At 52.9% G+C, this 25,164-nt stretch overlaps 14 protein-coding genes across 14 annotated transcripts; 8 read left to right on the forward strand and 6 right to left on the reverse strand.

The window, feature by feature from the left end:
• The first annotated feature begins 58 nt into the window (after positions 1 to 58).
• Positions 59 to 1,219, forward strand: BDW74DRAFT_160190 (uncharacterized protein). The gene has a single exon (XM_073725574.1). The coding sequence runs from the start codon at positions 533 to 535 to the stop codon at positions 791 to 793; it is 261 nt and encodes an 86-aa protein (XP_073580028.1). The 5' UTR covers positions 59 to 532; the 3' UTR covers positions 794 to 1,219.
• A 468-nt stretch (positions 1,220 to 1,687) lies between these two features.
• Positions 1,688 to 3,359, forward strand: BDW74DRAFT_84984 (endo alpha-1,4 polygalactosaminidase). The gene has a single exon (XM_073733887.1). It carries the CDS (start codon positions 2,406 to 2,408, stop codon positions 3,351 to 3,353), a length of 948 nt encoding a protein of 315 aa, XP_073580029.1. The 5' UTR covers positions 1,688 to 2,405; the 3' UTR covers positions 3,354 to 3,359.
• Positions 3,360 to 3,632: 273 nt separating this feature from the next.
• On the reverse strand, positions 3,633 to 4,644 carry BDW74DRAFT_84943 (uncharacterized protein). Its single transcript, XM_073733884.1, has one exon. The coding sequence runs from the start codon at positions 4,509 to 4,511 to the stop codon at positions 3,960 to 3,962; it is 552 nt and encodes a 183-aa protein (XP_073580030.1). The 5' UTR covers positions 4,512 to 4,644; the 3' UTR covers positions 3,633 to 3,959.
• BDW74DRAFT_84981 (uncharacterized protein) lies at positions 4,645 to 5,291 on the reverse strand. The gene has a single exon (XM_073733886.1). It carries the CDS (start codon positions 5,153 to 5,155, stop codon positions 4,778 to 4,780), a length of 378 nt encoding a protein of 125 aa, XP_073580031.1. The 5' UTR covers positions 5,156 to 5,291; the 3' UTR covers positions 4,645 to 4,777.
• On the forward strand, positions 5,212 to 5,771 carry BDW74DRAFT_160193 (uncharacterized protein). The gene is made up of 2 exons (XM_073725575.1): positions 5,212 to 5,502; positions 5,554 to 5,771. The coding sequence occupies exons 1-2, from the start codon at positions 5,429 to 5,431 to the stop codon at positions 5,690 to 5,692; spliced, it is 213 nt and encodes a 70-aa protein (XP_073580032.1). The 5' UTR covers positions 5,212 to 5,428; the 3' UTR covers positions 5,693 to 5,771.
• A 1,299-nt stretch (positions 5,772 to 7,070) lies between these two features.
• BDW74DRAFT_160194 (uncharacterized protein) lies at positions 7,071 to 7,772 on the reverse strand. The gene is made up of 2 exons (XM_073725576.1): positions 7,690 to 7,772; positions 7,071 to 7,629 (listed from the first exon to the last, which is right to left on the reverse strand). The coding sequence occupies exon 2, from the start codon at positions 7,519 to 7,521 to the stop codon at positions 7,225 to 7,227; it is 297 nt and encodes a 98-aa protein (XP_073580033.1). The 5' UTR covers positions 7,522 to 7,629; positions 7,690 to 7,772; the 3' UTR covers positions 7,071 to 7,224.
• A 52-nt stretch (positions 7,773 to 7,824) lies between these two features.
• On the reverse strand, positions 7,825 to 9,607 carry BDW74DRAFT_85032 (spherulation-specific family 4 protein). Its single transcript, XM_073733889.1, has 3 exons — positions 9,268 to 9,607; positions 8,683 to 9,040; positions 7,825 to 8,449 (listed from the first exon to the last, which is right to left on the reverse strand). The coding sequence occupies exons 1-3, from the start codon at positions 9,489 to 9,491 to the stop codon at positions 8,129 to 8,131; spliced, it is 903 nt and encodes a 300-aa protein (XP_073580034.1). The 5' UTR covers positions 9,492 to 9,607; the 3' UTR covers positions 7,825 to 8,128.
• Position 9,608: 1 nt separating this feature from the next.
• Positions 9,609 to 11,966, forward strand: BDW74DRAFT_85020 (NAD-dependent epimerase/dehydratase family protein). Its single transcript, XM_073733888.1, has one exon. It carries the CDS (start codon positions 10,318 to 10,320, stop codon positions 11,602 to 11,604), a length of 1,287 nt encoding a protein of 428 aa, XP_073580035.1. The 5' UTR covers positions 9,609 to 10,317; the 3' UTR covers positions 11,605 to 11,966.
• Positions 11,967 to 12,727: 761 nt separating this feature from the next.
• BDW74DRAFT_160200 (mitochondrial 54S ribosomal protein mL54) lies at positions 12,728 to 13,757 on the forward strand. The gene is made up of 2 exons (XM_073725577.1): positions 12,728 to 13,287; positions 13,346 to 13,757. Exons 1-2 carry the CDS (start codon positions 12,831 to 12,833, stop codon positions 13,597 to 13,599), a joined length of 711 nt encoding a protein of 236 aa, XP_073580036.1. The 5' UTR covers positions 12,728 to 12,830; the 3' UTR covers positions 13,600 to 13,757.
• Positions 13,758 to 13,766: 9 nt separating this feature from the next.
• Positions 13,767 to 15,026, reverse strand: BDW74DRAFT_85071 (glutathione S-transferase family protein). Its single transcript, XM_073733891.1, has 2 exons — positions 14,596 to 15,026; positions 13,767 to 14,548 (listed from the first exon to the last, which is right to left on the reverse strand). Exons 1-2 carry the CDS (start codon positions 14,645 to 14,647, stop codon positions 13,797 to 13,799), a joined length of 804 nt encoding a protein of 267 aa, XP_073580037.1. The 5' UTR covers positions 14,648 to 15,026; the 3' UTR covers positions 13,767 to 13,796.
• Positions 15,027 to 15,091: 65 nt separating this feature from the next.
• Positions 15,092 to 17,579, forward strand: BDW74DRAFT_85064 (putative phosphoinositide-specific phospholipase C). Its single transcript, XM_073733890.1, has 4 exons — positions 15,092 to 15,793; positions 15,848 to 16,586; positions 16,639 to 17,242; positions 17,303 to 17,579. The coding sequence occupies exons 1-4, from the start codon at positions 15,407 to 15,409 to the stop codon at positions 17,466 to 17,468; spliced, it is 1,896 nt and encodes a 631-aa protein (XP_073580038.1). The 5' UTR covers positions 15,092 to 15,406; the 3' UTR covers positions 17,469 to 17,579.
• Positions 17,580 to 18,033: 454 nt separating this feature from the next.
• Positions 18,034 to 20,591, forward strand: BDW74DRAFT_181883 (uncharacterized protein; the record flags this gene model as incomplete). The annotated part of the gene is made up of 5 exons (XM_073730126.1): positions 18,034 to 18,199; positions 18,304 to 18,458; positions 18,526 to 19,290; positions 19,386 to 19,815; positions 19,867 to 20,591. 5 exons carry the CDS (start codon positions 18,034 to 18,036, stop codon positions 20,589 to 20,591), a joined length of 2,241 nt encoding a protein of 746 aa, XP_073580039.1.
• BDW74DRAFT_85124 (putative C6 transcription factor) lies at positions 20,401 to 22,487 on the reverse strand. Its single transcript, XM_073733892.1, has 3 exons — positions 21,889 to 22,487; positions 21,462 to 21,834; positions 20,401 to 21,392 (listed from the first exon to the last, which is right to left on the reverse strand). Exons 1-3 carry the CDS (start codon positions 22,354 to 22,356, stop codon positions 20,620 to 20,622), a joined length of 1,614 nt encoding a protein of 537 aa, XP_073580040.1. The 5' UTR covers positions 22,357 to 22,487; the 3' UTR covers positions 20,401 to 20,619.
• Positions 22,488 to 23,108: 621 nt separating this feature from the next.
• Positions 23,109 to 25,058, forward strand: BDW74DRAFT_170247 (putative MFS sugar transporter; the record flags this gene model as incomplete). Its single annotated transcript, XM_073727138.1, has 8 exons — positions 23,109 to 23,193; positions 23,247 to 23,446; positions 23,497 to 23,687; positions 23,745 to 23,829; positions 23,880 to 24,115; positions 24,168 to 24,224; positions 24,292 to 24,676; positions 24,726 to 25,058. The coding sequence occupies 8 exons, from the start codon at positions 23,109 to 23,111 to the stop codon at positions 25,056 to 25,058; spliced, it is 1,572 nt and encodes a 523-aa protein (XP_073580041.1).
• Between the last annotated feature and the right edge of the window lie 106 nt (positions 25,059 to 25,164).

The raw sequence follows: 25,164 nt of genomic DNA on the forward strand, positions 1-25,164 counted from the left end.
TGTAATGAGCGATGCAATGTAATGTGACGATGCAGTCACTGTCAGAATCACGTCAGTCTGTCAATCCAGAGACTGAGAAACAGACTTTGCTAGCGTAAACGAGAAGGGACTTTCTTTCCTTCTCGATCCTTTCTCTTCCTGTCAGTCAATCACATTGTGCCATTTGCCCCTGATCCCTGTCGCTGCTTCTTGGCCTGCAGCATGTCTCAGCGCCCCCTCAATTTCCATCCCTGAAAGGCTGTGCCGTCTTCTCCAACAACGAGATGGAATAGATGAAGTCGATGAGCAGGCATGGAACAACCCGGCTCCCCGATTCGCCTGCCCGGATATTACCCAGGCTGATCTCGTCAGGATTGATTAATTGATCGAGCCGCTACGCTGGTAGGATGATGGATCGTCAGCGGCAATGGTCCTAATTTTCTTTCAGCCTCTACGGAGTTCTCTATGCCTTGGACACCGTCTATCTGATCTTCCGAGCGACTGAGGTCATCACTAGCATCTCTATTGTGGCTCAAGTCGGTTATCACGGCACATGAGGGGTTTTGAATGTTTGTTGTCACTCCAGTCCCTGTACTTTGTACAACCAGCTGCAGCTAGCCGTCTGGGCCCTTGCCAATACATTGGTCAGCACACAGTCAGTGTCGTTCTGTCTGCCGCCTTCTCCAGGGATGATCCTTTACGGCCCGGGCTCCGGTCTGGGTATGGGGTGTCAGTGTCAGTGTCAGCGCCAGTGTCCACTACTGTCGAGTCCCACCTCCGGATTCCAGGCGCTACGGAGACTGGAGTAAAGTAGATTAAGGAGCGCCCGAAGTGTCGGAGATAAGCTCTGCTGCAGCCATCGGGTAATCTTGCCAGCTTTCGGCGAGGGCTCGCTCTTCGGTCGGTCCTTCATTTGCGGTGCGACGTGGGCTCCGTAGACTCAGATTCAGGGTCAGGATAGCATGACTCGATTCAGGCACCATCCTTCTTCGTGCTCTGTGGAATACGGTCCAACCCGAGGAATACGAGGCAGGGTCTGTCTGAGGATGCGGGACATCTGATATCGAATCGAGTGTCTCAGCGCCACCGTGCCTAGTGCCAGTGCCAGTGCCAGTGCCAGTGCCCACCCACAGGGCAAGACAATCGATCCACAAGACAAGACAAGACAGACGTTAGACCCGAGATCCAGGGTCGGAAAAAGCAATGTCACCTTCCTGAACGGTGGTGATGGTGCGCTGGCCTGGGCTCTGCATTGATTCTGCAATGACTGGTCGCAGACTAGACTGACATTAATATTGAGGCCGGCAGCAATAACACTCCCCAACCCATTAACATCCAGCCAAGCATGCAAGTCTCAGTTGTTGGCATATCAGGCCACGCTATGGTCCCAACGGCAGGGAGGGCGTGCTTCGCCTCGGTTCCAGGTCTCAAGCTGACGCAGCCAAGCAGTCTCTAGGCGCCGAGAACGGAGGTCGCGTCTTGGCCTGCCAGGGCTGGAATGGGCGAGTGAGCTGTCGCTGTGCCTGATCCTTTGGCGGTGATGACTGTGCGGCTGCGAGCCTTGTCCCGCTTACAGTACGGTAAATTACATGGGAGGAAGTAAGAATAGAATACGGTAATTCTCACTGACAAGATTCAGCCCTAAGACCCATCCGGCTAGCCTGGCCAGGGTCTGTATTCTATTCCAAGCAGCAAAGAACCCCTCAGTCATTCTCACTCTCGCTCTCTGCTTCGGGCCCTTCCGACTGCAAACCCCGAGTCTGCGTTTGATCTCCTCACTCATAGCAGTCGTTTACTCTGCTGATCAGGATCGTCAGACCCGTGTCTCTAACCTACCCCAAATTGATCTGATTCTGACAGCTTCATCACCACCTCTGACTTTCCACCGTCTCAAACTCAATACCACATGGGCATGAATCGGAGTCGCGCGGAGAGACCCTTCCCCAAGGCTAGGATGCAAAGGCAATAGCTCAGCGCTAATTTTAGGCTCCGGCATTTCTCTCACTCTCAGGCGTGGCCAGACTCAGCCTCCATTGGTGGCACCCAGCGAGCAAATAGACCCTGCCGGTGACTGAGACCCTCGCTGTTTGATCTGTCGCAATTTGATTTCGCATCTGGAGTATACTCAACTCTTCACGAGCCCCCAGGAAGTTGGGCTATTGACTCAATATTGAGGTTTTGAGGCTGGTGCCTGGAGTGAATTGTATGAAGAGTAACCGCCGCTGCTTTATTCTCCGGCCTTCACTTTCAGCCCCTCGCATCGTCACACAGATCTCCTTTGTCTGTCTCACCTGATTCTCTCCTGCGTTTTTCATTTCACGTCGCTCTTTAATTAACTCCTCACTCGCTGGCGTAAGACGACCTGGATCATCTTTTTCTCTCGGCGCACCACTAATCTCAGCCCTACAGTCCTACACCACCAAGACATGGAATCCCTCAAAACACCTGCCACAGGCTGGAAGGCCTGGACGGCCAAGAAGAAGGCCCTCGTCCTCACCTCCATCCTCATCTTCATCATCGCCGTCGCCGTCGCACTGGGAGTCGGCCTCGGCCTCGGTTTGAACAACGGCAGCGACAATGACGAGGACAACAACGACAACAACACCGGCGGAAACAACACCACCAACAACACCAACGTCTGGCAGCCCGCCGTCGGCACCTCCTGGCAGATTGTCCTGCGCTACCCGCTCAACGATACCTCCGTCGACGTGGACGTCTACGACATCGACCTCTTCGACAACGAGAAGGAGATGATGGATGAGCTCCACAACGACGGCCGCAAGGTCATCTGCTACTTCTCCGCCGGAACCTACGAGGACTGGCGCGATGACGCAAGCAAGTTCCCCTCCGATGACATCGGCGATAACCTCGATGAATGGGAGGGCGAGAGCTGGGTCAACATCCGCTCGTCCAAGATCCGCGACATCATGCTCGACCGGTTGGATATCGCGGTGGAAAAGGGCTGCGACGGAGTCGACCCTGACAATGTCGACGGGTACGACAACACGAACGGCCTGGACCTCACCGAAGACGACACAGTCGACTACATGAACTTCCTGGCGGAGGAAGCGCATTCGCGGAATCTGTCCATCGGTCTCAAAAACGCCGGCGCCGTCATCGACCGCGTGATTGGGAACATGCAGTGGAGCGTCAACGAGCAGTGCGCGCAGTACGAGGAGTGCGATACCTACGCGGCGTTTGTGCGCAAGAACAAGCCCGTCTTCCACATCGAGTACCCCAAGGGCGATGACACCAACAACCAGGTCTCTGTGACTGGGGCGAAGAAGGCAAGTGCGTGCGACTTTGATGACTCGAATGAGTTTTCGACGCTCATTAAGAATATGGATTTGGATAATTGGTTGCAGGAGTGTTAGCCACGCCTACAATTACCTACTCTCTACTACATCGCGACAAGATAAAACCGTTTCTTTCAGTGTTGACATAGGACTTGTGGCGTGGCATGGCATGGTTGGAGTTGCTCTTGTACACCCTCTACGGACATTTACTTTGTTTAATTCTTCATACCCGTCTAATTTACTTCGTTCGTATATACAATACAACTTGTTCTCAGCATCAACATGGATTACCATTATATATTTCTTGCCAATTTATCATCTGATATTCTTTACCTTTAACATTGAAACTTCCAAGATATTTATTTACTCGTCGTACCATCCAGTTCCTTTCCCCTCAACTCTATCTCGGACTCCCCGCATTCCAACGTCCCCGAACCACGACTTCCTCACCCATGGAAGACGCCTACACAACCATCCACGGTTCACCATGACGGCCGAAATCCTGACCTTCAAACCCGATCCGACGCCCTCAGCCTCCCGCAGCCTCGCCCTCACTGCCATAATCCCCAGATTCCATCCATGGTTCGCAAAGGTGTCATCTCGTATACTCGCTAGCTACTACCACCCCCGGCAGTATCACCATCACCGCATGTCCTCGAACAATAGAGCCGCCCTGAAAATCGCTCAGCTAACAACGGTCATGACTTTTTCTGGACTGGCTTTTACAGAATCTAACGTCAGAATCAGCACAGCATGAATCATGGATCCGCGGAGTGAATCAGGACAGGACAGGACGATGTCCCCGGATTTTCGCGCAGGGACAAACAATGGATATGTCGCCGTCCTCGCTACACCCTGCCATCCCCGGCGGAAAGTCGGAGACTCGGAGCTACAAAGCCCTTGCTCCGTTACCAGCCGCTTCCGCCAGTCGCGACTCGCAAGTATACACTCCGTGTCTACGACCGTAGCCGACCTGCATTGCACTGAAACTGCAATGCCATGCATTGTCTCGATGAACCCCGGGCCCCGGCTCAGGGCTGAAAGGGCTGAGAACCCCGCAAGCAGAAGCAAACGGCCCATGGTGCGCTTGCTGCGCTGCGCTGTGCAGATGCCTAGTCCCGGTCCAGGTAGAGTCCAGGGTCTAGACAGGTGACGGGCAGGACACTCAGCCCTGCCCGACCGACCGGCCTGCCTCACTAGCCCACCTGCCTGATTCAAACAATGGCACGCAAACATTATACCTGCATTGAATTGAGGCAATTCACCTCGAGCCGACAGCACTAGACCCGGAGACCCCGAGATGCAGCTAGGTACGCCGTAAGCTAACGTTGAGGCTCGCTTGCTTGCTGACGTCTAGCAACTTCGGCCGAACCAGCTCGATATGTCAGGCGTACTCCGTATGTAGACTATTTACCATAGATCCGGCGTGTTGTTGTCCGGTCGGGAGCGGCGCTCGCCTCTTACAGACGTGGCCGGCTTTACACTACCTAGGGTGGGTATGGCTAGGCTGTCTCTGCTCTGGCTGTGGCTGTGGCTGTGGCGGTCCTGTACCTATAGTCCTGTACTTCTGGCTCGCTTTTACCCGCCGGTAATTCAGCCGGTACTTGTATGCAGTAGCGGTACGTGTATCGGTACATCTCTGTACGGGTGCTTGTTACAGAAGCCCGTAGTAAAATACACATCCCAAAAGTACCGGTACAAGACCACAGGTACGTATAGAAATACGAACCTAGGTGGACTAGAGAGCACGGAGCAAGAGCAAATCGCATCCTTAGCTCCCGAACCAAAATCCGACGTATCACTCTGCTCTCTCCATGCATGCACAGACACAGGCAGCTAGCAAGCAAATTTTTTCTCTCTTCTCCATTCTCCATCTCCATCGAACTGACTCTCTCATCGAATTCGAGTCGAATTACCCCTGACTACCAAGTAGAATGCCAGTAATAGCAACACCATTACTAAATCCCATCCATTGTCCCATGGAAGAGTCGTTTCAGACTCAAACCGCAAGACCACCAAGGCCACTCAAAGTCCCAAATAAAGTAAAAGCATGCACACTGCGATTCCACCAAGGCCCTTGAAAGGCTGGGCGCAATTTCAATTATCCTCCAGGACGCCAACCAACCAACGACCAAGCGTCCTTCGCTCTAAAAATGGACTATGAGAAATCTGAGACGCCGATCGATCTCGCACGGCTCGGGGTATCGTCATGGCAAAGTTTAGCAGCCTTTAGCAGTCTTTAGCAGCTGTTAGCACGGCGAAAATCAAGTTAATTTGCCTTAGGGTTTTTAGCAGCGAGCAAGCGCAAGTCAACCATGCGAGTTTTCGCGCCGGCTGTGGGCCAGCAAAACTACTACTGTGTAGGTCCGGCAATGGCCGGCGAAATTATGGGTCTTTTTTCGCAACCTCAACCTTAGTTCTGTTCTAGACTTGTCTGGACTTAATTGGAATTGTTGAGACTTGAGAGGGCTCGTTCTCGTCAATTGTGCCTAAACTCGGTGAAGGGAGAAAGAGGTATGGATCGCGAAGGTAAACAAAGAAGATCCGATAATATATCCTCCCAACCACGTATCCAACTATCTATACGAAGGAAAAGGAACGGAAGGCAAAGGCTCTGCTCCCTAATCCTTCCAAGGAACACCTAGAAAAAACAGCCAAACGCACCAATCTCATCTGCCACCTAGACTCCGTAGTGTTAATCTACGTGTTACCCGCACTTAGGGCTAGCCACCGCTAGTCGCTAGCGCGGGCACCAGATCCCCCCGAGCTTCGAAGGAACAGCCGGGGACTGGACGGGGAAAGGGCTGTGGAGACGCCTGACTCGCTAGGGAAATAGTTTATCTTGGCGTGAAGAATTCAATCACGGTGCTGGCGCTGTCACGGGTACATCTAGCCACTTTGGTGAGCAGTACCTATCATCTCCAGGGCAGATTTTTCCTTCAGGCTCCGTAGTTCGTCAGGGGAGGCGGAACCACGGTTCTAGAGCTAGAGCCCCTCGAGATCAAGAATCAACGACGTAACGGGTAACGGCAAGCTGGCAGCTGCAGCTGCAACTGCGAACTCAACGTCCGTGACGCTGCTCTGTACCGTATCCTTCGTGCAAAACTCGGAGACGCTCGGTCGACCTGGTCGGTCCGCGAGTGATTGCCAAGTCGCGCTGCTTCCCCATCGGGCCAAGCTGATCGGGTGCTTGCCTGCTTCGCTTCTAGCTCGCTGGCGCCTGCGACGGCCAGCGTTTGCAGTTGACTCGTAGTCTTTGACAAGAGGTGGCTGACTCTATTTTCTTGTGTTTTGGCTTGGCTGGGCTTCTGAGTCGCTTCTTTGGAGTAAGAGTGTGGCTTGAGGCTTCGATAGTATACAAGAAAAGGGGGGTAGAAGGTGCGAGATACGAGAAGGATTTGGGTCGTTGAGTTGAGGTTATGATTCAGACTTAAAGGAGCTGGTTGTTGACAGGTGATGTATGTACGATGTAAGGAGTTAGGGCTAAGCGCGATCTGACAGATCTCGCTCGGAGAAATGGAACGCCAAAGAACGATGACGGTTGAAACGGTCGGGAATTTCGCATCGCTGTACCCTAGTATACTCGATAGGAAGTACAACCGTCAATAGTCTCTACGTTACTGCAATCCAGTTGCAGTATTGCCTTTGTTCCTGTGTAGAACAATACTCCGGCATCCAAACACAGCATCCCAGGACTCCGTAGTCTGTACACCCTCAAGTCTCCGAACGTAGCACAGCAAATGCCCGACCCGAGATCTCCGTATATCTACGCCAGCCTCGCCAGGCACCCATCAACCATCAGCCATCAGACGGTTGCAAGACATCCTGCTACAACAATCATACATACTCTGCTCTGCTATGTTCTATTTCTGGTCTCCGACGATCTGACACATGGATAGCGTGATAGTCATACTACGGCCGTTAAGCCTGTATGTCTTAGTTACCTGTTTTACCAAGACTTCCTCTTCTCTCCTCTCCTTTCATCTCCCAGCCATTCCGTTCCAGCCCAGGCCAGATCGGGACCGGACGAAGCTTCCGCGTACGGACTAGGTGTCCAGCACCAGCACCAGCGCAGCGTCCAGCAGCCAGCGTGCAAGACCAAAACCAGCCAGAACAAGTGCAAGGATGTCATTCTGTCTCTGCGCAAGCTCGGCCGGTGGACCACGGATCGAGGTCGCGCCATCAGTTCAGTTCGCCCGGCGCCGTGTTCGCCGGCCATTGTGCAGGTTTCTGAACCCCCGCGCATCCCTGTCCTGCTGGGAGCCTGTCATTGAGTCTGTGTCGGCGTGACGGTTACACTTATTTCTGCTGCTATTGCGATTGACTCCGATTGTGTGACCTTTCTTGCGATCGGGTGCGATGATGCAATAGTTACAGAGTAACTGGACATAAATAGTGCTGACAAATATTACAGGCTGCGCTCCCGTATGTGACGGCACTGGGGGGTGTTTTGAAAATTACGGAATGTACTGTCTCCACCCCGGCGGCTAGCCCGAGTCTACGGAGATAGTGGATATACGCAAAACCTAACCTAACATCTCACTCAACAAAACCAGGGCACGCCATGTCAACAAAGAAAAAGCAAAAAGAGACTTAGACAAATCACAGAAAGGGCCAAAGAGCCAGAGACCACAAAGGCCGGCCGGAATTGGGATTGACTTTGTCCACGCTCCACGGGATCGGAGGGAAAGTTCAATTCAAGAATAGACAAGCAGTTTATTGGACAGCTCAAGCGCTCACTGCAAGCAGATCGGACACAGATCGAAACCTTGTACACCTCCATCTCATCTATACTCCATCCGGCCTACCAATCCACCGGATCCTCTGCTGTGGTTCCTGTGGCTCGGTGGCTCCTACTGAGCCATCAAGCTCACAAAGTCGTCCCACTTGTTCCCGAAGCTGGCGTAGTAGTTCGTGCTCAGATGCGTAATGAAAATCTCGTCCGCGATCCGCCGCACCTGCTTGACAAATTCTCGCAGGTCGGACCCTTCCACGCTGTCTGGGAGCGAGTGGATCACGGCGCAGAGCTGGCTGCGGTCGCTGTCGGGGATTGTCTCGAACAGTCGGGCCCCGTTGCGCTCCAGGTAGGTGTCATATGTTGCTTCGAAGACGACAGTCGAGTCGGCGGTCGACAGGTAGCGAGAGTCTGGGACGACGCCCGGGTTGTGGAAAACCTATCGCCAGTCAGCACGGTTTTTGCAGCGGCCACGCCGGGTGAAGGAAATTTTGGGACGCCGTCAGGGCTAGAACAAGTCACAGATTAAGACATCCGCAGACTGCCAAGGAAAATTAAATAGATTGGTTTGTAGGCAGAAGGAATGGAATGCCCTGGTAGAGGCTCGGGGTGAGTCAGGCAGATCCGCGTGGGGGACATCACACAACAGAACAGAAAGCGTCAGTCACTTACGAAATGATCGGGCCCCAGCCCAGGGGTGTTTTTCACCACCGCGGTGAGCGTGTCCAGGTATGCATACGCGGACTCGTTGTACTGCTGCGGTGTTTCATCGAAGAATATTCCCCGAACGGCCAGACTCGAATTGCCGCTGAGCGTCGGCCAGTTGGCGTACGTCTGGATGTCGCGGCGCACCGCCGAAATGTTGCGCTTCGCGTAGGTCGTGGCGACATAGCCGAGGACGCGGACATTGTCGTGCGCCGTCAGCCTGGGAATCTCCTGCGTGTAGTTGCCATCAGGCAGAGGGTTCGGCCCCGGCCCGCTGCCAGGGTTCACGACCACTGTGAAGTTGACGTCCGGGTGCTCAGTGATCCTAGACCCGGGCGTTTAGCTGCAGCTTCCGGATAAATCACAGGCGCCCTCTGTCCCACGGTGGTGCCTGTTGCAGGGCGGCTGATGGCGCTCGCATGGGGACTCCTCCGTAGGGTTCCAGGCTCCTGTTTGACGGACAGGGGTTCCTATCCTAGTAGGGTTCACGGCCGCCAGCCAGAGAGAGCCCGCGAGGGAAAATAGCACAAATTAGGCAAAAGGAAAACTTACACATTCACCAGCGGATCCCACGCACCCGGAGCGGGGTACACATAGAGAGGTACGAAGACCTTTGCTTTTGGGCCCATATTATTACTATCCTTGCGCCGGGTTACTATAATTGAAGTGGGAAGAACGATGGCGAGAATAGCGACAAAGACGAGGGCGGCCACAATAAAACGAGAGCGCCGGCTGCGGAGACACCCTCGCTCCCTCACGTGTTCTTTGACGCCCATTGCGACAGCACAGCAAATGCGCAGTCTGTCAGTAGTTCGATGGAAAGGACAGATGGAGCAGTCTAGCGCATCAGAATAATGCGACAAAGGGGGGCGCGCCAGAGCAAGTTTAAAAATTGTGGCCCCGCTGGGGGAGATGGCCACTTTCAGACAGCTCGGCCCTCTGAACCCAACTTTTGAATGGAGTGAGGTGATCTGTAGGAGCCAGACCTTTTCCTTCCCCCAAAATAGAGTGGGTGGATCGGGTTTTAGACCGTGCAGCAGGTCTCTAAGTTAGTTAATTGCAGCCGTCGGCGAAGCGAATAATCAAAGTCCCTTCCTCCCTGGCTTATAGTACTGCAATCCTGTGGAGGCGCCTAGAAGGTCGTCCGATACTAGCCAACCGGGGGCGCCTTCAGCTACCATTCCCTCCCATTCGCATGGATAATTAATTATTATTCTTTCCTTTTTTTCTCTCGGGTTCCATTTCCCTACCCTGCCCTGCCACTTCTGACCCTGCCTGCATCCGTTCGCTTCTGGGGGTTTATGTGTTGTTGCTGAATAGGCGAGTCACGACTCACGATACCTTCGCCTGCCTTGACTCGAAACCGTAGTGGTTACATCAACGACAGCCCAGAGACTGTTCGGACCTCGCTTTGACCGAGTATAAAAATTTGGAACTCCTGTCTTTAGTCGCCACCCCCAAGTCGCTCCCTCTCCGTCAAGTTTGACTGGATAAATCCCCTCATTCTCCTCGCTCCCGTTGTTGCATCCGGCCAAACACACTCCCTTGTCTCACCTCTTGGTTCTTTTGCTCAAAAGTCTGGTTCCCCAACAGTCTTCAACAATGGACAGTCCTCGTCAATCGGATGCAAGCTCGCCGGCGGAGCCCTGCTCTCCGGTATGCGTAGACACGCCGGCAACGCAGTCCTCTGTCCTGTTTGACGGCAATCTCGACGATTTACTGCAGAACTTCCCGCTTCGGCAGTACATCCTTGTCACCGGTGGGCTCGGGTTCATCGGGAGTCACACAACACTAGAGCTGCTCAAGGCTAGCTACAATGTCATTGTGATCGACAACCTCAGCAACTCTTTCGAAAACGTCCTTGACCGCATCCAGCTCTTGGCGCAAAAGCATCACGACCAGCATGGCACCAAGATGCCCGCCCTACATCTCGCTGCTCACGACTATCGGGATACAGCTGCACTCAGGGAGCTTCTCGACCAGTACCAAGTCGAATCAAGATGGGGCTCTCCCAAATCCAAGATTGCCGGTGTAATCCACTTTGCGGCATACAAAGCCGTCGAAGAGAGCATCAGAAACCCGCTCAAGTACTATGCGAACAACGTTAGCGGTCTCATCGACTTTGCCACGACTTTGGGAGAGTACGGCATCAAAACATTCATCTTCTCTTCATCAGCAACAGTTTACGGCACCTTGGCCACTTCCGGCCTCCCGCTCAAGGAAGAGCTCTGCGCCCACAAGGACGAGATCTTCCACGGCGCCGATGGAGTTAGTCAAACCATCAGAGCCGGCTCTACCGGAATCACTAACCCATATGGCCGCACGAAATGGATGTGCGAGGCCATTTTGGCCGACTTGGCTGCTTCTGACCCCGAGTGGACGATTGTTGCGCTCCGATATTTCAACCCAATTGGCTGCGACGAGTCAGGCTTGCTTGGAGAAGATCCCAAGCAGATTCCCACAAACCTTCTTCCGGTCGTGGTCAAAGTCATGACAGGAGAGTACAAGGAACTCTCAATGTTTGGCACTGACTGGGAGACGGAAGACGGATCCGCCGTCCGCGACTTCATCCACGTTACCGACTTGGCTCGGGGGCATATCGCAGCCCTCGACGTCGCCAACGAAAGAAAATTAGTCGAAAACTTCCGCGCTTTCAACTTGGGCACCGGACGCGGACACTCAGTCAAAGAGGTTGTCGAAGCCATGGAAAGCGTATCTTCCAAGCGGATTCCAGTCAAAGCAGCTCCCCGACGCTCAGGAGATGTTGGGTCGTGCGTTGCTGTTGCCGACAGGTCGGAGCAGGAGCTCCGATGGAAGACTGAAAAGTCATTGACAGATGCTTGTGGCAGTCTGTGTAAGTTTTTGGAAGTCAGCGGTGTGCCTTTCTGAGGTTTTCAAAATGTTTCTTGGTGGTATATAATAATGATTGGCGTTGGGCGGTTCTTTCTCTATCTTGTCTTATAATATGGCGGCCACGCGGATCTCGCCCTTGTTGGTAATAGAAGATTTCTTTTTTTCCCATGTTTCTTCTCTAGAAGTCTTTCTTGTGTAATGGTATATCATGCGTGGTGAAAAGCAGATAATCTTGCATGGTGTTGGCAGTTCAGATTGACTGGACAGTGCCGAGAGTCCGTGAATGAATCACTATTCTTTGTCAGTGTGAAAGGAATTCAAGAATGGCCATCGTCCTGTCCAAGACGAACACATGTCAACAAAGTATGATAGAAGGAACGTCTCCTGCTTCCAAAATAGCTTCAATTTGTGACATGCAAAGTAAACGCCAGTTGCCCCTCGGTGATATGACCGTATGATATATGTAGGCCCTGGCTGCGGAGCGTTGTAGCTCCAAATGCATGTCAACCGTTGGGTTTTGTCTTCAAAGACTTGCCAGACCATGCGGAGGATTGGCTCGCAGAGAGACTGTGTAGGCGGGTAACACTGCAGGATTATACGTCTGAGAACAGATGCAGGTAGCCTGATATATGGTCTCCCACTCAGTGGCACACTGGCCCCGTCAAGCCTTGCAGTGTGTTCTAGATGCGATGTGCGCACAGATGCTGCTTCTCAGGAAAGAGCAAAGATAAACTTCCCAGCTCTAACTGGGCGAGACCTCATGCACACTGGCACAAGCCAGGATCGGGATCCTCGTCCGCGAGATAAGAAGTGCGAAGAAGCCGTACGGCCAAGGTTTTCTTGCAGCTTGTTGATGCTTGTTACCACGACGGTGCGGAATGTACAAAGCCGTGCTGTACTTGTCTTTTTGAAATACTGGCAGAGTAACACCTACTCGGTGTTACCTGCCGATTCACAACATGCAGATGATGCCGGAGATCGAGCAAATGGTTTGTGCTGTAGAGCCTCATAGATGTGGACTGAAACGGTCCATAATGAAATTGGGTCCTAGTTAGGAAAGGCGCAGATCAGCCGGGCACGTGATCGGCATATAGCTCATCACGTGCATCTCACCTCCGGCTTGGCATCAATTTCATCCGCAGATTCTTGACGATTGCTCAGTCGCGACATTGTTTTAGCCTCAAGATCATACGGCATTGTTGGCGAGTCTCTGCGGTCACTTCATACAATCGATCTTCATCACGGCAACTCTACAACCCGCCATGAAAATGATCTGCCAACGCTGCCGGTCGAGCATCCTGACCCGGCTCCAACCCCAGATTTTCACAACCCCGTTGAGTCTCAGCCAACGAGTCCAATTCCGCAACTACAGCGACGGGAAGCCTACGGTAGCGGCTGCTCCTCTTCCCCCGAAACCCCGCCAATCCATCGGCGACGACATCACCATTCCCTCCGCAATCTCCTCCGCTACCCCTGGCGTGTCGCAACCCTTGAGCACCCCGGGAGAGGTTCATGTCGATGTGAACCCCACAAAAGCCACCAAGCCCGTTGAACGCGCCCCGAGCTCATGCGCAGCCGGAACACCTCTTGTCGGTCTCAATTACTTCAAGAACAAACCTGATGTCGTCGCTCTGGAGGACTCCGAGTACCCTGAGTGGCTGTGGTCGCTGCTCGATTCTTCGGGCAAGGAAGCTAAGAAGGGCGGCGTGGATCCTAGCAGTATGTCGACCGTCAAAGGACAACTTCTCTCTTTCATTACTGACTTTGTCCCTTTTAGCCCTCAACAAGCAGCAACGCAAGCGTTACGAAAAGAAGATGGCCGCTCGCGCCGCAACATTACCGGTCCAGATTCCTATTCACCACCAGGCTACGGATATTACCCCCGCACAGTACAACCGCGATGGAGAAGCCTCAGTAGACCCCCTGCAAGAGGCCGCGGAGAGTTTGGAGAAGCGACACGAAATTACGAAGAGTGCTAGGGAGGCCCGGAGGAAGGCTATCAGAGAGGCCAACTTCTTGAGCGGTCTCTAGTCCTCTTTTTTCAAGCGAGCTGGTTCAGGAAGCAATGTTTTTATATAAGTTTTCCAATAACTGGGTGTACATTATGCTGACCGCTTCACATGTATTCTATGATATCTGTATTTTTCTAATCTCGAACAAGCGGCGAATGGAATTGCATTGCATCTCAATTTGGTACTCTTCTGTCTAATACTCAGTCGCCGCTAGAGCTACTGTGCAATCTCCCAGGCCTTGGCCTCGCCCTGCCCTTCAACCCATTGATAACAGGCATCCCACAAGGCCTTAATAACACCATCTCCCAGTCCGATCAACTCCTGCCAGATCTTCTCATCTGCAACCTTGAACCAGATCAGAAATCCCATCACCAGTAAGTCCGCATATCCGACCTTGTCCCCCTCGAAAAATGGCCCCGTCTTCCCGGGTTTGCCCTTGAGCATCTCCACTATAGTCCCCATCTCCGTCTTCGCCTTCTCGATCATCTCTTTGATCTCCTTCTCATCGGTTGGGCGGACTTCTTGCAACGGCTTGCCGAACATCGCCGAACGGGTTCGAACATAGAACTCCTTCCCCCGCGGGTCGAGGATGTCCGCAATAGGAACGATCACGAGTTTGTACACCGCAAATGCAACAAGACGCATGACCCTGTTGACCGAGACCGCAAGGGCGTAGCTGGCATCGCCCGATGGGAAAATGGGTCGCTCCGGGAAGTGTTCTTCCAGGTGGCGGGCGATGGGGAGAGAGTCCATTAGGGCTCCGGATGGGGTGGATGTCACCGAGGGGTGAACGATAGTTGGGAGGGTGTAGTCAGTGTGTGCGGGCTCTGGGTGCGGTGGAACAGACAGGCTCTTGAGTAGAGGGGCGATGTCAGGGTAGGAGACATAGGTTTGGGTGTAGGGAATGCCCTTGTAGTTCAGAATGAGGCGGGTCTTGAATGTGTTGGGAGACCATGCTTTGGAGGGTCCTGATTAGGCGTCAGTATAATAAGTAAGACTAGTATAGTGATATTACCAGGAAGGTCGGACAGAAGATCGAAAAAATGCACTGGGGTTTGTTCTGCCATTGTGTATGGTGGATCGATTTATATACCATAGATGTTGAAGGACAACGGAATCTTAGTCTTGGAGACAAGTTTAACAAGATCTTGTTCGAACTATATATGAATAAATATTGGAGTACATCTCGGAGCATCCATCCCGCGTCAGACCGATGAGCGGGGACTTGATTGATCAGCAAGACATCAAGATAACCTCGTATGCGTATTCTCGTTGGGGCCGGGAAGCTTTGATTATGATGGTTGACTGTCTTGTACTACCTTTCCAACTTCAGATGCACTGGCGATCATGATGTGGGTCTGAATAGCTTCACCGTTACCCCGCACAGAAAACACTCATCTCCTTACCACACACTCCAGCCAGAAATACCTTCTTCAGCTTAAAGATCAGCTATATACTGAGTGAGCATGGAAGGTAGACATGTTGATTCCTTCTTCATCGACTGCCCCTCATAGGATGATCATCTGGCAATTCAGGCGGCCACGGCTCATGCCGAGCCACGCACGCGCCATGTGTGGAGCGACCAGCTGTCCTTCGAGCTTCAGCTGCTGTCACTTTTCTCTATCCCTTTAATTCTTCTTTCTCTCCATCTATCTTGTTTTTTACTGCGCTGCTGTAAGAATATTCACGTTCCTGCGGCTGATCGACGATTTCGCTGCGGGTTCTCAGCATCCGGCTGCAGCTACGCCCCAAACTATACGACTTATCGCTGAACAATCCCACCGTGCAGAGGGTTGACCTACAAGTCACGCACCCTACCCACCACCATGGCTGCCGTTAACGAGATCACCGAGCGTACTGGCCAAATCGCCATCGATCCCTCGTCCCAGGGCCCCGCGTTCAAGCCGATAACCGCGTTTTCGCCGTCTTTCCAGGCACATTTGGACCGTGTATACCAGAATTTGACGTCTGGAAGCCTCAACTCGGTCGGGGACCTTCGATTTGATAAACAAGACACGAGTGATACCGATCCACTAAGTTCCTTGGCGGCATTTCATGCCTACATGGCTAGCCCTTCAGCAGCAGCGTTGCGTCCCGCCAGCCCACCAGACGACTCTGCGCCAATCACAGACTATTATATTTCCTCGAGCCATAATACGTACTTGACTGGAAATCAACTGTACAGCGATGCAGCCGCGAAGGCTTACACCGATGTGGGTCGCAATACTATCTATACCCTTGAGGAGAGTGGCTGCTGATGACAACAGGCCCTACTAAGTGGGTGTAGATGCGTCGAGATTGATGTCTGGGATGGGGAGCCCGACTCTGACAGCGATGATGATGGTACAAGCAGCAGTAGCAGCTCAAGTTCCGATGAGGGGAAGAGCAAAAACGAGCCAAAGATCCCGAGACGAAAGAAGACGGTCAAGTCCAAGCTAGGCCGGTTATTTGGGAGAAGATCGCCCTCTAGTGAGCCACCTGCAGATGAGGGCAAAGTTCCTGGCCCTCCGAACGTAGGACTGGTACGGTTAGAGCCCAGAGTGCTCCACGGTCATACGCTGACGAAGGGGACGACATTCCGGGAAGTGTGCTACGCCATCCGTGACAGTGCGTTTGTTGTCAGCGACCTACCTGTCATCGTCAGTCTAGAAGTGCATGCCTCGCTCGAGCAGCAAGAGATCATGGTGGAGATCATGGAGGATGCATTCAAAGGGTTGCTGATCCAAGTCACGCCGGAGATGGAGGCCATGGAGACGCCGCCGCGTCTTAGGGACTTGAAGCGAAAAATCCTAGTGAAGGTCAAATGGGTACCACCTTCTGCCGAAAGCGAGGAAGATGTGGATGATCGCACAGACGACCTGGAGGAATTGGCGCCGAGCAAGTCTACCGGTGCATCGTCCCAAACGACTTCACAGGCTCCTGCAAAACCGGCAAAGATTCTCCACTCTCTCAGTCGGCATGCGATTTTTACCAAGGGCTTCAGCTTCAGGCAGTTCAGTCAACCCGGTATGAGCTGTTCACCTCAAGTTGCTTCGAGTTTTATACTGATTCTAAGCAGAGGCCAAAGTTCCTGGCCACGTATTCTCCCTCTCCGAGCGAGCAGCCCGCCAGGCCGACGAGAAATACGGCAAAGAGCTATTCGAGCACAACCGCAAGTACTTCATGCGCGTTTATCCCTACGGCCTTCGCGTCAATTCCTCCAATCTGGACCCAACTTTCTTTTGGCGTCGCGGCGCACAGATCGTGGCCCTGAACTGGCAAAACTCCGACAAGGGTATGATGCTGAACCAGGGAATGTTTGCAGGCGAGCAAGGCTGGATCCTCAAGCCCCAGGGCTACCGAAGCACAGAGCCAGAGTCCGCGCCTATTACTCGTCGGACTGTTGACCTCTCAATTGAAGTTCTAGCGGGCCAGGACCTTGCCCTACCGCCGGGTGACAAGAGCGAGAAGGGATTCCACCCTTATGTGGCTTGTTATCTGCACGTGGAAACGCCGGAGGACGCGGCGAACTCTGACCTCAAGGGCGACGACAGTACCGATTCCGAAAAGACGAGTTACAAGCGCGTCATCAAGTCTGCGGAGGGCAGTAACCCGGACTTCGGCTCTCAGATTCTGCAGTTTCCAACTCTTTCTGGCGTCGTCGAGGAACTGACCTTTGTCAGGTTCGTTGTTAGACTTTTGCTAGGCCGTCGAGTTCCATTGCTGACTTTTTTCTTCTGCAGGTTCAAAGTTAAGGATGATGAGATAGGTCGCGACTCGTTGGCTTCTTGGGCTTGCATTCGATTGACCCGGTTGCAAGAGGGATACCGCATCATCCGTTTGTACAAGTGTGATGGATCGGATTCAGGCGGCTTCCTTCTTGTTCGGATCACGAAGACCATTTCGTAAGAGGAGGGGAACCGCAACAGCTCTTCCAGGGAAGGTGCTAAGGAATAGAACTTGTGTTGTCCAAGCGAACAACAACGCCCTCAGTGAGAATACATAGCCAATACTTTACCTGTAAGCTCCATGCCTATGGAGTAGTATCAATGAACATACCTAAATCCCGTCTTACCTGAAGCATATAGATTATCGAATTGCTCATATAGGGCAAGTCCGCAACATCCCACATGCTTCTGAACAAATGCCCAAGAACTAGTAGACAGCTGAAATCAACCGAATTCCCAATATCGTATCGTCAAACTATCGCTTCTAATCCATATATCAACCGTAAGTTATCATGGACCTCGGCAAAGGTATCGGAAAGCGACCTAATCAAATCATCCCCGCGCCCACGCGGGATACACCAGGATCCGGGGAAAGTGTCCGAAAAGGGGAATCCGAAGCGCAGGAAACCCCAGCCGAGACTAGCGCTTAGCACTGCCAGATGGATATATACAGGTTGTTTTTTCCAGCTCTGCACTCTGCACCTCTCATGGCCTGACCTCATAATCTCTCACAGAAGTCAGACATCATGGCAGATTCAGGTTCTGTCTCTGCGCCTGTCCCTGTGCCTGCACCAATCTCGACAAATATTGATAAAGGCGACGATAAACGCGAAGAGTCTCGATCCACCACAGCTCCAAAGTTCACGCGATGTCGCACGGGCTGTTTGCGGTGTCGGAAGCGAAGACGCAAGTGTAAGTATTCTTTCCATTCTTGCATTTATCTCATCTCGATCATCTCATTCCTGGGCTCTGTGGCTGGGTTAATGGCTAATTCCATCAATTCGATAACTGGTCAGGCGACGAGCGCAAACCACGATGCCAGAATTGCATTGACAAGAACTTCGACTGCAATTACGGCTTGCAGGTGACCTTTCTTGCTAAGAACTCGTTTACCGTGTCGACAGAAGAGGATAGCACGGGCAAGAAAAGAGGAGGCTACAGTAAGATTCAGGTGAGCAGCATTTTTAGTCATTTTCGATTGAAGCTTTGGGTTGCTGATGTCTTCGCGTGGGTTTCAGTTTGTCAATGAGGACCCTCTTTCGATTGATAATCTCGTCACCCATCAGGTGTCTTCTCCTGAGTCGACCGGGTTCATTACTCCTCCACCGTTACCTCCATCTCCTCCATCCCAGAGTATACGCCACGGACACGAAAATCACACGCATTCCATCTCCAATCCGGTCTCAGACAGGGAGAAAGAAAAAGACGATGGCCAAATCAGACAATTCCAGGCAGGAACAGAGTCCAATCACACGTATCCCGATGTCTACTCCCACAGTCAGAATCGCACAACCCTCGCCCCTTGGGAACTTGACAGCCATACTCACGCACATCCAATCCCAGCTCCAACCCCTCCAGTTACCCTCGAACCACCAATCGCACAAAGCAGATTCAGCGCGAAGGACGAGTTTGCTGTGCGAGGTCTCCTGGCACTAGGCACTCAGTCTCTGCCTGCGCCCAGTGGCGGGAACTCTATCACAGGCGCCTTGTCTGATGGACTAGAGTCCCTTAGGAACAGACAGGCTGATCTAGATTTGGCAGTGGTGGCCACGCCAGGCAGGGTAATTGATGTGATGTCGCCCACCTTTGTCGAGAGTCTATCGCAACCGGTGGTAGGGCAGGGCATATCCGCTCTTACTTCTCATTCGATCCTGAATCCTGATATGGGGCTGCCGGAAGCGTCCTCTCGTTCCCTTGCGCATGAACCATCGAAATTGACTTCAATTCCTGAAACTTCGAAGATGAAACTGTTACAGCATTATCGATATAACGTTGCGTCTTGGGTACGATTCACTTCCTTTGCTTTCGAGAGCCATGCTTCTCGATTCTTCCCAGACTCATTTCTAGAGCCAGTCAACTGACAGGCCTATACAAAAAGCTAGACATCCATGACCTGAGCCACTCATTTGGTATCACGGCGCTTCAGAGAGCCGTCAACTCGTCCTCCGGAGGATTGCTTAACGCACTCCTAGAGCTTTCTGGGACATGCTTGCGGGTGCAGAAGGGGAGCGACTATCATTACACAGATCTCCAAGTCGATCCTCATACCGATACGCACGGGTTCCAGGGCCCCCTTATTCATGAGGATTTCACGGATGTGATGTTGCTGCAGCTATTCAGAGAGCTTAGAGAACTCGTTAGAGATGTTGCGGGGACTTGGACCAAAGACAGGGATGGATATGAGCAGGACTTTGGATCTAAGTACGGACGTTCACGTGGTGCTGAGTACGAGACGTTGCTGTCATTAGCGGATAAGGCTTATGACCTAAATATTGACTCCGCGATATTTTGGATGTTCTTTCGAAATGGTATGCGTCTTCAAACTGCTTGGGAACATTTGTTTCAACTAACAAGAACAGATTTGGGAAAGTCCCTAGCAAACAATACTCGCCTACGGATACCCTTGCCAACGCAACCTCCCCGTGACCTGGGCCTATTCGCCCGCATAGAAAGCACCCACGAACGAGTTGGACATTATGCTCAGGTCTTGCTCTGGCTTTGTGGGAGGGTTTTAGATATCTACCACCAACAAGATGCTGATCCTGCCCACCTCTCCCAGCAGGGACCAGGGTCAGAGAGTTGGATCCAGATTTTGGAAGGATTGAGCCAATGGCACTACCTTCGTCCGCAAGAGTTCCAGCCTATGGTCGAGCTCAGCCACAATGGCGACCATAGTTTGAATGCCGAAAGCGAGTTCCCTATGATCCTTTTTACGAACGGCGCGGGGGCACTATGTACGCAGCTGTATCATACAGCGATGCTCCACATGCTGGAATGTAAGCCGCGGACGGCCACTGCGCTGCTGAGCCAGCATTATCAACCGCGATCACCGGTGCTGTCTCCTCTGTGGCACGCGCATCGGGTGTGCGGGATCGCACTGAACAATGACCGCGCCGAGAGCTGGGATCCGTGTCTGCTAGCGTCGTTCCTTCACGCCGCGAAACATATGACCCATGAGTCTCAACAAGTTGAGATAGTGCGAGGGTTTGAGCGAATCCAAGCGCTAACTGGGTGGGGCGTTGGGGAGTATCTCAGGACCTTACAGGAGGAGTGGTCCTTCCTCGACGATGAGGGCTTCGAGTGAGCGGCTCAGCAAAGACACGCGATCTCGGTCACATAACGACATGCTGCTGCTGCTGATTCGCATTCTGATGCATGGGCGCCGAGAAGTGTTGATTCATCGCCATTTCTCGGCGGCTGCCACTCACGCTATACCCCCAAGCGATTTCCAAATCACGAATCCGCCAACAGGCGCCCCAACCTGTTTCAGCCTCGATATCGCGAATGATCTTGACAATTTGCTCATGCTCTGACGCATGACTGAATAAGCGCCCAGCAATCCAGAGCGGCTGAATCGCGTTGTTGAGGCAACCTTGGTGCTTATTGCTAATCGAAATCCCGCAAATACGGCGCGCATGCCATAGCAGTGACAGCGTTGGTGACCGTGGCATTCGCAAACCCTTTGGCATCATTTTTAGCAGCAGGATGCAAGCAGTGTGGTATAGTTGGTTAGAAGATATGGCGGCCCAGTGCACGAAGAGGATGTGCGGGAACGGCTTGCGGGAGATTGTGTGAATGGGGAGGAGCTCTGAGGGTCGCTCGGCTAGCCAGGTTTGGAGGTCATCCCAAAGCGATGTCCAGCGAGCGGCGAAGACTTCCGTTGTGCAGCCGTTGTCCTCGCCGACTTCGATGAAATTCGTTCGAGCGGAAACAAGCTCAGTTGTCTTGACGGAGAGGTACACGGCGTAGTTGGCGTGCATATCAGGGGTTCGTGCTTCTTTGAAGAGTCTGTATGCGTCTTCTTCATCGCAGCCCATTGGAAGCCATTTGGCTGGATGAAGCACCGTCGTTCTGGTCCCGTCCGATATCAGCGCGCCACAAAGGTCTACGACTGATTAGAAAGCCTTCATGAATATGAATGGGGGCGACATCTTCCACAATACGAACGACTCACCCATTCGCGCATAGCACCAAAAGACGGCCTGCAACAAGCCCCCACAGAAGCCATGGATCCCACTTGCCTCAAACAATGCCGCGCAGCCCTCTAAGTGTCGATGCCAGTCCTGTGCCCGCGCAGACATCATTTCCAGACAGCAAAGTAGCACACATGCAGCCACGATCTTCGGATCGCGCACCTGAATCATTGGACTTAAGAGGCGGATTGCCTCTTGATATAGTTCCAGGCTGTCGTACCAGCCCTGGATGCCAGATTTGCGCTCCATCTGGCGTGCTGAGATGGCGAGAATCGCGTAGAGAAGGGCGGGAAAAGAGTGTGAGAGGGCAGGGAGCTGTTGGCGGAATGTACAACCCGAATCAAACATATCGAGCTGTTCAGTTAGCACATTTTCAGACTAGATCGGCGTGGCATGATGCATGCTCACCCAAGGTGCAATCTCCGCGACATAGTTCTTCAAGTACTCGATTCGTTTACGGCTGGAGAGGGGCGAATTCGGCGCTGTCGCAGTTTGAGACTCATGGTGGCGATACGATCTCGAAGCTGTTGTAGAAGGAGATCCTAGACTCAGCTCCAGCTCTCTCTTAGCAGCCTCGGGGCTACTCGCGCGCGTTGGGGCCGCCGAATTCGCAAGCGTGAAGAGGATAGCGCGCAACTCCTCCTGCGATGCGAGGAATCCAGGGTCCTGCGAAAAGCCATCCTGATACCAGCTTCCAGGGGATGAGTTGAAGAGGTCGGTGTTGGGCGTGGTGATGGATGTTGGATCGGGTAGTCTTGTGTTTGTGGGGTGCGGGGAAGCAGGCTCTCCGGTCGTTTCTGCTGGGAGCTGCTGCTGGGCGGGGTGAGAGTGCTGATCAAGTCGCGGACGCTTCAAGGGCGGTTCGATGCCGAACATGGTCGCTGTATCCGCCTGCCAGGGAATATAGATCGGAACAACGGTCAGACTGCAGGCGACAGATGCAAACTTGCAGAGCCCGAGTGGCTGGCAATGGAGAAAAGTCAGCCGCCGGCTAAATTTCCCAAAGTGGAGAGCCGACAGAGATCGAAAGGCGATCTCGGAGGATGGCCGAGGGCTCTGATTCAGGTTTCCTTTGTTTGGTGGAAGCGGTTGGCTTCGATGCGACTCAGAGGCAGGCGACTAACGAGGCACGTTGACATCATTTGACCGGCTCAACCCCAGACTTGCTGCTTGCTCTGCCCAGTGAGTGGCGAAGGATTGCCTCGGGATGTCCGGGGTAGTGGATATAGAGCCTTGTGACTGGGCAGCCCAAAAGCAAATGGAGATTTGTGGCTGTTGATCGACACTCCTCCCCCGTGTTTCTCCCTGGTGTACCCCGTGATCTGTCTCCAGTTTCTGGTCCTGGGTGTGTGTGTGGGGGAGTCTGGGAATGCGCGAGATTCAGGGAGGACGTGGCTCGGAGTGCCGCATTGAGCCAGCAGTCCGGGGAAAGCGCGGGCTTGGTTGCAGTTCCAGTTGCGAATGCACCCGCACCATCGTCATCCATTCTTCTCTTACCCCGGAAAAGGACCATGCTGTGTTAGTCCTATAAACACTACAAAGCTGCCACTCCGCTCCACTTTCTCCCCTCCCCGCATTCTCTGTCCTGCGGTTGCTGTACGGGACAGATTTCCGACCTCCCCTTCACAATGGTGCAAATCAACATGTTTGGCACGGGGCGCTCGCTCCAAGCTGCTATCTGGGCTGCTTGCGGCATGGCCTTCATTCTTTTCGGTAGGACTTGTTGACTCTATAATGCCGAGTCCTGCGGAGTAACACCCTCGCAGGTTACGATCAAGGCGTTTTTTCCGGCATCGTCGAGAACGAGAACTTCCTCAACCACATGAACCATCCCAACGACAGTCTCATGGGAATCATCGTCTCGATCTATAACCTGGGTTGTTTCACCGGCTGCGTGGTCAACTTCCTTCTCGCCGATAAACTCGGTCGTCGCCGTGCGATGTGGTTTGCGATGCTTTGGGTGATTGTACGATAACATTTGCTCTTGCGCTGGGCTTTTTCTGACCGTCGTTATAGGTTGGAGCAACACTTCAGACATCTGCGTATAGCGTTCCCCATATGATGGTCGGTCGATTCGTCGCCGGGATTGGGACAGGCATTGAGACCTCGACGGTGCCCATGTGGCAGGCGGAACTGTGCGAGGCGTCGAAGCGCGGAAAGCTGGTTTGCAGCGAGCCGTTGCTTGTTGGTGTTGGTATCGTCATTAGGTGCGTCCTGCCGTCTTCTCTACTCTCTCCAGGCGACGCAGCTAAGATGGTGAAAAGCTACTTCTTCGATTACGGCATGAGCTTCGTCGGCGGCCAGATCGCTTGGAGGCTTCCTATTGCTTGCCAGATGCTATTCGCATTCGTGAGTTTCAACCACATAAAGTACTGCGGTTCAATGCTAACCTTGGCCAGGTTGTCATTATTCTCGTCTTCGGTGTCCCCGAGTCGCCGAGATACTGTTACCAACGAAAACGAAACGAGCAAGCCTTGCAGATTCTGAGCGACGTCTACGGCAGGCCCAAGGATGACCCCAAGATTCAGGCCGAGCAGAGCGAAATTCTGGAAGCTTTGGCCGTCGAGACCAAGGAAGGCGAGTACAAATGGAGAAACATCCTCAAGCCCGACAATGTGTCGACCGGACGCAGAGTGTAAGTCAGCAAAGCTACAACCATGCAACAAGACGTTGACTCTACTATCCAGGCTCCTCGGTTATGGCATGCAGTTCATGAATCAAGTCGGCGGTATCAACCTCATCGTGTACGCCTCCCTTCCTGAAACTTACCTATCGTCTCTATGATAAGGCAAAACTGATGTCGCCCTACAGCTACTTCATACCTACCGTTCTTCGCGACAACGTCGGCATGAGCCCCAATCTGTCCATGATTCTTGGTGGTTGCGTCCAGATCATGTTCGTGCTCGGTAGCTTCTTCCCAACCTTCTTCGTCGACAAGGTCGGTCGCCGTGCACCTATGATGTGGGGTTCGCTCACGCTCGGAATTTGCATGATGATGGTCTCTATTCTCCTCAGCTTCAAGGGCAAAGAGAACGAGCAAGCGACTTCCTCTGCATCTGTTGCCTTCTTCTTCGTCTACATGTTCGCCTTTGGCGCATCAGTCAATTGTATACCTTGGGTCTATGTGCCGGAGATCCTGCCTCTGCATGCACGGGCCAAGGGAACGGCGGTTGGTATCTCGTCGAATTGGATCTGGGTGAGTCAACCGCACACTTGGTTCCGACGGCATTTGCTAACAATCGAAGAACTTCTTCGTCGTCATGATAACGCCGGTCATCATCAATCGTCTGCAGTGGAAGGCATATCTCATCTTCATGTGCACCAACTTCGCTTTCATTCCGCTGGTGTTCTTCTGCTATCCCGAGACAGCCAACCTCACCCTCGAGGAGATCGACTACCTCTTCACCAATAAGGATAAAAGTGCTGTCAAGCTTTCAAAGGAGTTGCACAGGGAGCGGAAGAAGTTCGGTCATGTGCGTCGACTTACAGCTGAGGCGGGTGATGCACTTGGTACAGGCATTAAAGGCGCCGAGCGTACCGAGAAGTCGCCGACTGACGAGCACGTCGAAAGGGTATAGTTGACTTAGAGAGGCAATACGCTCGCTGCTGGGCGCTGGGCGCGCTGGACGCTAGCTTCCCTATGGGAGGGTTTCACTGTTCGTGGCGCATGGGTAATAGGTTACA

Source organism: Aspergillus multicolor, assembly GCF_047715735.1.
Source record: "Aspergillus multicolor strain CBS 133.54 unplaced genomic scaffold BDW74scaffold_31, whole genome shotgun sequence".
In the NCBI taxonomy this organism is placed as follows: domain Eukaryota; kingdom Fungi; phylum Ascomycota; class Eurotiomycetes; order Eurotiales; family Aspergillaceae; genus Aspergillus; species Aspergillus multicolor.

Excerpts from the sequence above, each read along its gene's own strand:
- BDW74DRAFT_160190 (XM_073725574.1), top strand. The coding sequence starts at position 533 with ATGAGGGGTTTTGAATGTTTGTTGTCACTCCAGTCCCTGTACTTTGTA.
- BDW74DRAFT_84984 (XM_073733887.1), top strand. The coding sequence starts at position 2,406 with ATGGAATCCCTCAAAACACCTGCCACAGGCTGGAAGGCCTGGACGGCC.
- BDW74DRAFT_84943 (XM_073733884.1), bottom strand. The coding sequence starts at position 4,511 with ATGTTTGCGTGCCATTGTTTGAATCAGGCAGGTGGGCTAGTGAGGCAG.
- BDW74DRAFT_84981 (XM_073733886.1), bottom strand. The coding sequence starts at position 5,155 with ATGGAGATGGAGAATGGAGAAGAGAGAAAAAATTTGCTTGCTAGCTGC.
- BDW74DRAFT_160193 (XM_073725575.1), top strand. The coding sequence starts at position 5,429 with ATGGACTATGAGAAATCTGAGACGCCGATCGATCTCGCACGGCTCGGG. Across the intron at positions 5,503-5,553 it reads TCATGGCAAAGTTTAGCAGC|CTTAGGGTTTTTAGCAGCGA; the intron begins CTTTAGCAGTCT and ends AAGTTAATTTGC.
- BDW74DRAFT_160194 (XM_073725576.1), bottom strand. The coding sequence starts at position 7,521 with ATGCGCGGGGGTTCAGAAACCTGCACAATGGCCGGCGAACACGGCGCC.
- BDW74DRAFT_85032 (XM_073733889.1), bottom strand. The coding sequence starts at position 9,491 with ATGGGCGTCAAAGAACACGTGAGGGAGCGAGGGTGTCTCCGCAGCCGG. Across the intron at positions 9,041-9,267 it reads TGGGATCCGCTGGTGAATGT|GATCACTGAGCACCCGGACG; the intron begins GTAAGTTTTCCT and ends GCCCGGGTCTAG. Across the intron at positions 8,450-8,682 it reads GGCTGGGGCCCGATCATTTC|GTTTTCCACAACCCGGGCGT; the intron begins GTAAGTGACTGA and ends GACTGGCGATAG.
- BDW74DRAFT_85020 (XM_073733888.1), top strand. The coding sequence starts at position 10,318 with ATGGACAGTCCTCGTCAATCGGATGCAAGCTCGCCGGCGGAGCCCTGC.
- BDW74DRAFT_160200 (XM_073725577.1), top strand. The coding sequence starts at position 12,831 with ATGAAAATGATCTGCCAACGCTGCCGGTCGAGCATCCTGACCCGGCTC. Across the intron at positions 13,288-13,345 it reads GGGCGGCGTGGATCCTAGCA|CCCTCAACAAGCAGCAACGC; the intron begins GTATGTCGACCG and ends TGTCCCTTTTAG.
- BDW74DRAFT_85071 (XM_073733891.1), bottom strand. The coding sequence starts at position 14,647 with ATGGCAGAACAAACCCCAGTGCATTTTTTCGATCTTCTGTCCGACCTT. Across the intron at positions 14,549-14,595 it reads TCTTCTGTCCGACCTTCCTG|GACCCTCCAAAGCATGGTCT; the intron begins GTAATATCACTA and ends ACGCCTAATCAG.
- BDW74DRAFT_85064 (XM_073733890.1), top strand. The coding sequence starts at position 15,407 with ATGGCTGCCGTTAACGAGATCACCGAGCGTACTGGCCAAATCGCCATC. Across the intron at positions 15,794-15,847 it reads CCGCGAAGGCTTACACCGAT|GCCCTACTAAGTGGGTGTAG; the intron begins GTGGGTCGCAAT and ends TGATGACAACAG. Across the intron at positions 16,587-16,638 it reads CAGGCAGTTCAGTCAACCCG|AGGCCAAAGTTCCTGGCCAC; the intron begins GTATGAGCTGTT and ends GATTCTAAGCAG.
- BDW74DRAFT_85124 (XM_073733892.1), bottom strand. The coding sequence starts at position 22,356 with ATGTTCGGCATCGAACCGCCCTTGAAGCGTCCGCGACTTGATCAGCAC. Across the intron at positions 21,835-21,888 it reads TCGCGGAGATTGCACCTTGG|CTCGATATGTTTGATTCGGG; the intron begins GTGAGCATGCAT and ends CTAACTGAACAG. Across the intron at positions 21,393-21,461 it reads TTGGTGCTATGCGCGAATGG|ACCTTTGTGGCGCGCTGATA; the intron begins GTGAGTCGTTCG and ends AATCAGTCGTAG.